The sequence below is a fragment of the Nicotiana tabacum genome, chromosome 22 (genome assembly GCF_000715075.1).
Source record: "Nicotiana tabacum cultivar K326 chromosome 22, ASM71507v2, whole genome shotgun sequence".
In the NCBI taxonomy this organism is placed as follows: Eukaryota; Viridiplantae; Streptophyta; class Magnoliopsida; order Solanales; family Solanaceae; genus Nicotiana; species Nicotiana tabacum.
This window is the reverse complement of record NC_134101.1, coordinates 73,215,596-73,226,085: the sequence shown is the minus strand read 5'-3', so window position 1 is coordinate 73,226,085 and position 10,490 is coordinate 73,215,596. Positions and strand designations below refer to the sequence as shown.

The following is a 10,490-nucleotide window of genomic DNA, read 5'->3' as shown; positions in this document are numbered from 1 at the left end:
AAAAACAGTCAAACCGAAACCAAACCGATCCGACATTATATGTATAAAAGTTTTAAATATATTTAATACATAAAAATATTTATGGTAGTATAGTTTATAAATATTTCTTAAACTTTTTCATAGTTTTATCTTTTAACGTATTATTTCAAACTTGGGCTTATAATTTTTAGATGCTCCAATAAGTTTTATAGTTCATAACGGTTAGTAACTCAAATAAATCCTAAATCAAAATCAAATCAATACTAATGCTAATAAAAGATATTCAATTCAATTGTATTATGAATGAAAATAGTGTTGGATATTTATTTTTTAGTTTTTCCATGGTTTAGATAAAATGTATAACTTATTTTTCTTTTAGTAGTTAGTCATGTAAATAATAGTACTTATTAATCATAATTTTAAATTATGTTTGTTCTCATTATGGCTTATTAATAATATTTATTTTATGCGATTTTATTATCTTTATTGTTGAATATTTTAGTACAATGTCATGACTCATCTCATATTTATGGTATTTTATTGAAAAATAACTTATATAGTTCTGTCTTACTAGGATTAAAGAAATATTTGGAGTACAAATTTTACGTTTTGTGCTATGAAGACTTTATGGAAAAAATCCAAAAAACCCGATATTAAAAAATTCGACTTTTATTAGTTTGATTTGGTATTTAGATTTAATAACCCGATACAATTGGTTTGGTTTGGTAATTAGAAAATCCGAACCAACTCGACCCATGTACACCCCTAGCCATAAGTTTCTTAATTAGTTTAAATAGCAAGCACCACCTGTGTTCCTTGTAATCCTTTTCATGACGTAGAACCCGTTTGGATTAGCTGATTTGAAGTAAAGTATTAGGTGCTGAAAAATACTTTTAAATGCTGAAACTGATTTAACAAATAAGAAGTTACGTGTTTGGATACAAGTGCGAAAATTGATAATAAACTGCTGCAATATTTGATAAAAAAGTGCCGATAAGCTCTTTTTTCTATTAAAATGACTTGAATAACCTTAGAACTATTTACACTTATAATGACATAATTTCTTCAAAATTTTAAATTGCAGATCGATTCAAATACAAAATATTCTATTTGTCATTTTATTTTAAATACAACTGTGATTAGATAAGATAATTTTTATGATAAATATAATTTATTTTATGATAAGCATATAATCATAAGTTATAATAATTAATAAATTGATAAAAGTTTCTCAAAAAAAAAAAAACCTAAATAGGATAAAATATTTGAAGAGAAACACTGTCTTCATCACCACAACACTTTGAAACCAATACACTAAAAATTTGATATGTCCTCGTTTATTACATACAGTTCAAAGATTAATACACAGTCATATAGATACAAATATACAAAGGAATAGAGAATTTACTTACCTCAAATAGTCAATGAGAATTTACTTACCTAAAGTAGTCAATGAGAATTGCAGACTTAAAGAGGCGGGGGATTTAGGTTGAAAAAATACGTGAGGCAGTGAGTATCGATATAGGAGTTTTGTTTTGAAAATGAATATTTTAGGGATAAAATAATAAAAATCTTGGTCAAACTTAAAGTGTTTATAAGCTAAAAATTCATAAGTTAGGGGTGACCAACTTATGACTTTTGGCTTATTTTGGCCACATGATGTAGTCATATCGATTAGGATAAGATGATATCCGAAAATTTGAGTCATATTATTGAACGTTTAAGGCACGTTGCTTGAAATCGACTTATTTATTATTACAAAAAAACAAGATTATTTGATTCATTCGACTTAATTAGAAACAAAGAGGTGTGTTATTTGGTTAAATCACGTGCAATTTCAGTTAACGAATACTCCTATAATTTATTCTTTCGAAAAGTGGCTTTGAATTTAGTCTTAATTTTGGATAAAGGTCGAGTAAATCACTATGCCTATATATGGGGAGTTAAGGACCATAAAACGAATGAATGTGAGTGAATACTTCGTCAGAAGCCACTTCCAAAATTATTCTTTAGCAAATGGGTAATAAAAATATGTCCTTTTACGTGCCTGTTAATGTTTCATTTTTTTATTGGAAAATTATTTGCAATATGTACCTAATGTCTCCTCCCTTACAAAGAAAGGAAAATCAAAAGTCAATAGCTTTTGCAACTATCCATTAGTGGATATCACAAAGTCTTTTTTTTTTGTTTGATTTCCCATCCCAGTATTTATCACAAAGTCAATGGTTACAATTATTATGACTAATTGAAAGTGATATCATTCAAAGATTCGAAATCAGCATCTTTTTATTTTTCATTTGATTTGATTTCTTCCATTTTATTTTTCAGGAAGATGAAATAACATAATAGGGTAACCAAAATACAAAGGAAGAAACAAGCTTAGCAAGTGTTTTTTTAGTATACTTAAATATCATATTTCGACATAGAAGTACTACTCACTCTGTTTCAAATTAGACGACACACTTTTCTTATTAGATCATTCCAAAAAGAATGATATATTTATACAATTGGAAATAATTTAATTTTAAACTTTTCATTTTACCCTTAATGAGAAGCTTTTATAACCACACAAATATCATGGTCGCACAAAGCTTTTAGCCATCAAGCTTTTAAGACCACAAGTTTTAAAAGTTTTCTTTTTTAATTAAACTCCGTGCCAAGTCAAACTAACTCATCTAAATGGAAACGGAGGGAGTATATCAATTCGATTGAACCCAATAATTTTGACACAAATTTTTTATATGTGTTAACAATTAATAAAATATAAATAAATATTAAATTTTAAATTTAATAATTAACATTGTGTTCTAGACTTAGAATTAGAAACTAAAATCTTAATCCAGTGATATGTAACACGCAATGTTGCTAGTTGCAACCTGCTGTCTACAGCATTTTGATATTTTTCCAACAGTATATTCCATTTCCACGAACTTCCTTACCAAGTCTCTCCACCCTCCACCCACAACCCCCACCCCACACACACAAAACCCAAACAGCTCATATATAAATACACTCCTCCAGCTAGCGAAACCCAATTCAAAATTCTTCAGACTTTTTTGCTGTTCTTGTGCTTTGTTGCTTGTTTCGTAAGTCGTAAGTTTCTTCTTCCTCAGTTCAATTTTGTAAATAGTTATAAACTGAAAATACCTTCTATAGTTTCTTTAATTTGATGACATGGATTTTAGTCTTGCCTTCTTGCACTGAAATGAAAGTCGGCTTTTGGTTTGATAAGGTAAATTAGATTGAAAGGTTTCTTTTTTCCAGAAGATTGACAAGAAAAATTCAATTTTCATGTCAATTTGGTGGGATATGCCTTTTGCAGATGCATACAGTAGCTGTAGAAAACAATCTGCTAACATCATAATACTGAATCTTTTTCTTGGTCAACTAGGAGTTTATTGCAAATTCTGCAAATTTTCCAGAATCGTTTGAATTAATCCCCAGGAAAATATAGAATCATAGTTAAAAAATATTACCCCTTTTTGGATTGTGAACATGGGGTGTTCAAGTGTAATTTGTAAACTTAGTCAAGAAAATATGTCATATGAATCTGAGATAGTCTAGATTGCAATGACAAGTTCCTTGGGTGTAATGTCTTTGGAGCATGTTTCATGGGTCGTTGTTGTGGATCATGTTCTTTTTCATGCCATCTTTACAGAGTATGGGCAATTTGTTGTGCTGTGTACAAGTTGATCAGTCCACAGTTGCAATTACTGAGCAATTTGGCAAGTATCAAGATGTGCTTCAGCCTGGGTGCCACTGTCTGCCTTGGTTCCTTGGATTTCAGCTGGCTGGCCATCTCTCCCTCAGGGTGCAGCAACTGGATGTTCGCTGCGAGACCAAGACAAAGGTCTATTCTTTATTCCAAAACGAGAATTACATCGACTTGAAATATACTGTATTGATACTTCATAGCTGAATCATCAAAGTCTATCAAAATTGGCACTTTCACAAACATAAGTAGGTGATGGTTTTTCAGTATTTACACCTGTATGACATATACATTTATTGCAATAAATGTGCAGGATAATGTATTTGTCAATGTAGTGGCATCAATTCAATACCGTGCTCTTGCAGACAAAGCAAATGATGCTTTCTACCGACTAACCAACACTAAGGGTCAAATTCAAGCCTATGTTTTCGATGGTAGATATCTAAGATGTCTCTTTATATATATCTGATGATTTTCTCTTTGACTTGAGTTTTATTCTAACAAATTTATTTCTTACAATATATTGATTTCAACAGATAATGCTAACTTACACAAATCTACATTTTTATGTTTCTTCAGTCATAAGAGCAAGTGTTCCAAAACTCAATCTTGATGATGTTTTTGAGCAGAAAAATGAAATTGCCAAGGCTGTTGAGGATGAACTTGAGAAGGTAAGCCAAATCCTCAATGCTTCTTTTCACCGATATCATATATTGGATCTCATACAAGTGCCATTATGATCATGTACAGGCTATGTCGGCTTATGGATATGAAATTGTTCAGACACTTATAGTTGATATAGAACCAGATGAGCATGTTAAGAGAGCCATGAATGAAATCAATGCTGGTATGTCTTAAATCTTTCTCCTCTAATTAATAGCCTGTTTGGCCAAGTTCCGTTTTGGCTAAAAGTGCTTTTTTTGTGTGGCCAGAAATGCTTTTTTTCCAAAGTTAAAGTGTTCGGCCAAGCTTTTAGAAGGAAAAAATTGCTTTTGAATAGAAGCAAAAACAATTTTTGAGAAGTAGAAAAAAGTAACTTCTTCCGAAAGCACTTCTTTGAAAAGCACTTTTGAGAAAAATACACTTTGAAACACTTTTTAAAAGCTGCCAAATGTTAATTGCTGCTCAAAAGTGCTTTTCAAATTAATTAGCTGAACACAAACTGCTTTCCACCAAAAGTACTTTTTTGAAAAGCACTTTTCAAAATAAGCTGATTTTAGAAGTTTGGCCAAACATGCTATAAGCCTACTAATCGCGCGCTCTGTTTGTCAACTGCTCTCAGTAGATAATCTGAACAGGAATATATACATCACTGGATGGATTTTCCTTCCATTTGGAATGTGAATTATATTATGTAAAAGAAATTCTACACAAAGTTACATGACCGCTTTAGGAGTTGTAGTGCAATCTATGTCTACCAAGCTCTTCAAGGACTAGAATCTATTCTCTTTACCTGTTTAATGTTTTTTGGTTGGCCAAATTGAAGACTGTGATATTCTTATCCAATTTGTCTTGCTATTTGTATTTCTTAACTGTCTTCAACTTTGCAGCTGCTCGGATGAGGTTGGCTGCTAATGAGAAGGCAGAGGCTGAGAAGATTTTACAAATTAAAAGGGCTGAAGGAGAGGCAGAGTCAAAGTATCTCTCAGGATTAGGTATTGCACGACAACGTCAAGCAATTGTGGATGGTTTAAGAGACAGTGTGCTTGGCTTCTCAGTGAATGTGCCTGGAACCTCGGCAAAGGATGTTATGGACATGGTCCTTTTAACTCAGTACTTTGACACCATGAAAGAAATTGGCGCTTCCAGCAAATCATCTGCCGTGTTTCTTCCTCATGGGCCTGGTGTTGTAAGAGATGTCGCAAGCCAGATTCGCGACGGACTCCTTCAAGCTTCTACTCAGCATTAAATGTTCTCTGTCAGATATGTCAATGTGTTTCACTTGATGCAGCTATTTTCCCTTTTGTCTTTATTTTGTCAAGTGTGGATACATGTGGTGAGATTGACTTTGAAGTTGTGAATATACTACTATCCTATGTACAGAAGCATGTATGTTTTTGAAGATCTTCAGACCCTTTTTGAAGAATTCTGAATTGCTATCTGATATTTGGCAGCTTACCTTTATGCTTCATCAATATTATTTCCTTCCCTATTTTGCTCTACTGGAGCAATCTTGCTTCCCAATTATCAATCTTTCATTTCATGGTCCTTTGCTGAACAATTATCATCGGTTCACACATTAGATCCAATCCAAGATCCTTCAATTCACTATCCTACATACACATTAGAATTTCCTGCATACGTTTCACCTGTTGTAGATCAGGGTAATTTGGTGTAATAAATTAGATCATTTTGTTTAACGTCTATGGCAGGTTGTTGAAATCAGTATGTTAAAAGGCGTGGGCGTAAGGCGAGGCGTTTTACATATCCTCAGCGGAGCGTAAGTGTCACGTCCCAATTTCACCTATAGGTCGTGATGGCGCCCAACACTACAGCTAGGCAAGCCAACTAATAAGTCAATCGTACATTGGTTAAACTTTTATTACAAGAAAATAATGAAATACCAACTTCTACCAATGTGTGTGCCAAGACCCGGTGTCACAAGTGCATGAGCATCTAGTAGATTATACAAAACTCCAAATACTGTTTGAAATGAAATAGACAGAATATAAATATAAGAAGAGACACTGGCAGCTGTAGAACGGCTCAGAAAGGCAGCTCACCACTATGCCTCGGGATGACGTGGGTATGTGATGATAGGTCCTCCACTAGTACATGTCTCAGATCCTGCACAAAAAGTGCAGCAAGTGTAGTATGAGTACGTAAACAACGTCTACCCAGTAAATATCAAGCCTAATCTCGAAGTGGTAGAGACGAGATGACCGACTTTGACACTCACTATGGGTCAATAGCAATAACTGAAATAAAATTAGAATATTTAAATCAGCATGATTTACAGAATTTACAATAATTTGTTTAATCAGCAGAAATAATCAAATTCCTTCAAATGTAACAATTCTCAATATATTAATTAAATTCCTTCAATTCAGATAAATTCCAATTTATCAATTAAATCTCATTTACAGGAGTAACAATTAATTCCATAAACAAGCAAGAATAATAATTCATTAAATTTCAAGAATTTTCTAATTTATTAATTAGCTTCTCAAGCTGAAATAAATTATTAAAGTATCGTGTAATTATTATTATTAAGCACGATTTCTGCCGAAGACGTACGGCCCGATCCAGAGTGTCGTGTACACTGCCGAGGGACGTGCGGGGCGATCCATAAATGCATCTATCCTTCTGAGGCGTTCGGCCCGCTCCACAAGAAAGGAGGACATTTTCTTATGTGCCTCCGGAAGGAGAGTATATTTATTATAAGGTAAATTCGGGAGGAGAACAATTTCTTTTAACAATTAATTGATTTAAACAGACAATCAAGCCTATGAGATTTCCATCCTTTAATATTTTTATCTAACAATTCACAATATATTCATATAGATATCAATTAATATAAATAAATCAAAGAATACAATTTACACAAGTAAGGCATGCTTTGAGTCTTAAACTATCCGAACTTTAGCATTAATAGTAGCTACGCACGGACTCTCGTCACCTCGTGCGTACGTAGCCCCCCACAATTAGCAACAATTATTTAATTTTAATCACGTATGAGGTAATTTCCCCCTCACAAGATTAGACAAGAGACTTACCTCGTCTTGCTCCAATTTAATCCACTATAAGGCCTTTTCCACGATTATCCAACTCCGTCTGGCTCGAATGTAGCCAAAATAATTCGATACAATCACTAAATATTATAGGAATCAATTCTATAAGAAAATACTACATTTTTAAGAAAAGATCCCGAAATTAATTAAAAATTCGCCCGCGTGGCCCACATCTCGGAATCCGACGAAAGTTATGAAATTCGACAACCCATTCAATTACGAGTCCAACCATACCAGTTTCACTCAAATCCGACTCCGAATCGATACCGAAATCTCAAAAATTTATTTCTATGATATTTCTAAAAGTTTCCCAAATTTAAATCTCAAAACACTAATTTATGGTGAAAACAATGATATACTTGTATATGTAGACCAAATCCGAGTTAGAATCACTTACCCCAATATTTTTCCCTTGAAAATCTGACAAAAGTCGCCTCTGCTCAAGATCAAGTTCGTCAAAAATGGCAAATGGGACGAATGTCCTCTGTTTTTATAATTTACAGCTCTGCCCAGTTCGATCAAGGAGCTCGATCAGGGGTGCTCGATCTCAGGAGCTCGATCTCAGGGAGCTCGATCTTGGGAGCTCGATCAAGGAGATTGATCTCGGGCCTCGAGCCTGGGACATGGTCATGGCCTCGATCAAGTTCGATCTTGGGTCTTGACCCTGGCCCTCGAGCCTTGCCTTCGATCATGGCCCTCGAGCCTTGCCTTCGATCGAGGCTTCGATACTGAGCCTCGTCCCTGGCTTCGACTCAGGCCTCGATCGTGGGCTCGATATCTGAGTTTGATCTGGGGCTCGATCACAGCCCAGAATATACAGCAGAAGAGAAAATTGCAGCAGCTTTTTAAGTCCAACTTTTGTTCCGTTAACGATCCGAAACTCACCCGAGGCCCTCGGGACCTCAACCAAATATACCAGCAAGTCCTAAAACATCATACGAACTTAGTCGAACCTCTAAATCACATCAAACAACGCTAAAACCATGAATCATACCCCAATTCAAGCTTAATGAAACTAAGAGTTTTCAACTTCTACATTCGATGTCGGAACCTATCAAATCAACTCCGATTGACCTCAAATTTTACACACAAGTCATAAATTACATAACGGAGCTATGAAAATTTTCGGAACTGGATTCCGACTCCGGTATCAAAAAGTCAACTCATCGGTCAAACTTCCAAACTTAAATTCTTGTTTTTAGCCATTTCAAGCCTAATTTAACTACGGACTTCCAAATAAAATTTCGAATACGCTCCGAAGTCCAAAATTACCATATAGAGCTGTTAGAATTATCAAAATTTTATTCCGGAGTCATTTTCTAAAAATGTTGACCAAAGTCAAACTTAGCACTTTAAGGCCAACTTAAGGAACCAAGTGTTCCGGTTTCACCCCAAACACTTCCAAATCCCGAACCAACCATCCCCGCAAGTCATAAATCATTACAAGAACCTACGGGAAATTTTATTTTAGGAAACGGGGTTCTAAAAATTAAAATGACCGATTGGGTCATTACATTCTCCACCTCTTAAACAAACGTTCGTCCTCGAACGGGTTTAGAATTGTACCTGGAGTGCTGAATAAGTGTGGATATCTGCTCCGCATGTCTTCCTCGGCCTCCCAAGTCGCTTCCTTGACTGGTTGGCCCCTCCACCGGACTTTTACTGCAGAACATCTCTTGGACCTCAACTGGCGAACCTGTTTATCAACAATGGCAATTAGCTCCTCTTCATAATCCAAGCTATTATCTAGTTGAACTGTGCTGAAGTCTAACACATGTGATAGGTCGGCATGATACTTCCGGAGCATAGATACGTGAAAAACCGGATGAACTCCCGATAGGCTGGGAGGCAATGTAAGCTCATAAGCAACCTCCCCAATTCGTTTCAATACCTCAAATGGGCCTATAAACCTTGGGCTCAACTTGCCCTTCTTCCCGAATCTCATAATTCCCTTCATCGGCGAAACCTTCAAGAGAACTTTTTCACCTACCATAAATGATATATCACGCACTTTCTGATCCGCATAACTTTTCTGCCTGGACTGTGCTGTACGAAGTCGTTCCTGAAACTTTACCTTTTCCAAGGCATCCCTTACCAAATCAGTACCATATAACTTAGCCTCACCTGGCTCAAACCATCCGATAGGTGAACGACATCGCCGACCATATAAAGCCTAAAATGGAGCCATCTCGATGCTGGATTGGTAACTATTATTATAAGCAAACTCGGCCAAAGGCAGGAAACGATCCCACTGACCTCCAAAGTCGATCACACATGCCTTGAGCATATCCTCCAAAATCTGAATTGTCCGCTCTGACTGCTCGTCGATCTACGGATGAAAGGCTGTGTTGATCTCTACACGGGTCCCCAACTCACTCTGTACTGCTCTCCAGAAATGTGAAGTAAACTGAGGGCCTCTATCTGATATGATGGAAATTGGCACACCGTGCAACCGAACTATCTCCTGAATATAAATCTGGGCCAACCTCTCTGAAGTATACGTAGTCACAACAGGAATAAAATGTGCCGACTTGGTCAACCTATCAACAATCACCCAAACTGCATCAAACTTCCTCAAGGTCCGCGGCAACCCAACTACAAAATCCATATTAATTCGTTCCCATTTCCACTCTGGTATGGTCATCTGCTGAAGTAGGCCACCTGGCCTCTGGTGCTCATATTTAACTTGCTGGAAATTTAGACACCGAGCTACATACTCAACTATGTCCTTTTTCATTCGTCGCCACCAATAATGCTGCCTTAAGTCACGATACATCTTCGTAGCACCTGGATGAATAAAATATCGAGAACTGTGTGCCTCCTCTAGGATATTTTTCCTCAGTTCATCCACATTAGGAACACAAAGACGATCCTGGAGTCGTAGAACACCATCTGCACCAATAGTGACTTCCTTGGCACCACCTCGTAGTACCGTTTCATGAAGAACCACCAGGTGTGGGTCATCATACTAGCGAGCCTTGATATGCTCAAATAGTGAAGAGTGGGCCACAACACATGCAAGAACTCGGCTGGGCTCTGAAATATCCAGCCTCACAAGTCTGTTAGCC

At 35.9% G+C, this 10,490-nt stretch overlaps 1 protein-coding gene across 2 annotated transcripts; it reads left to right on the top strand.

Moving 5' to 3' along the window:
- Positions 1-2,841: 2,841 nt before the first annotated feature.
- On the top strand, positions 2,842-5,899 carry LOC107778545 (hypersensitive-induced reaction 1 protein). Of its 2 annotated transcripts, none has more exons than XM_016598823.2 (6): positions 2,842-3,072; positions 3,638-3,829; positions 4,005-4,125; positions 4,271-4,362; positions 4,442-4,538; positions 5,242-5,899. In XM_016598823.2, the coding sequence occupies exons 2-6, from the start codon at positions 3,641-3,643 to the stop codon at positions 5,598-5,600; spliced, it is 858 nt and encodes a 285-aa protein (XP_016454309.1). In that variant the 5' UTR covers positions 2,842-3,072; positions 3,638-3,640; the 3' UTR covers positions 5,601-5,899. The 2 variants fall into 2 exon arrangements, with proteins under 2 accessions (XP_016454309.1, XP_016454310.1); XM_016598824.2 differs by having other exon boundaries at positions 2,939-3,065.
- Positions 5,900-10,490: the final 4,591 nt, after the last annotated feature.

Bases quoted from the DNA above. Each gene is read 5' to 3' on its own strand.
- LOC107778545 (XM_016598823.2), top strand. From the start codon at position 3,641: ATGGGCAATTTGTTGTGCTGTGTACAAGTTGATCAGTCCACAGTTGCA. The intron at 3,830-4,004 runs GTCTATTCTTTA...ATAAATGTGCAG, and splicing joins GCTGCGAGACCAAGACAAAG to GATAATGTATTTGTCAATGT. The intron at 4,363-4,441 runs GTAAGCCAAATC...GATCATGTACAG, and splicing joins TTGAGGATGAACTTGAGAAG to GCTATGTCGGCTTATGGATA.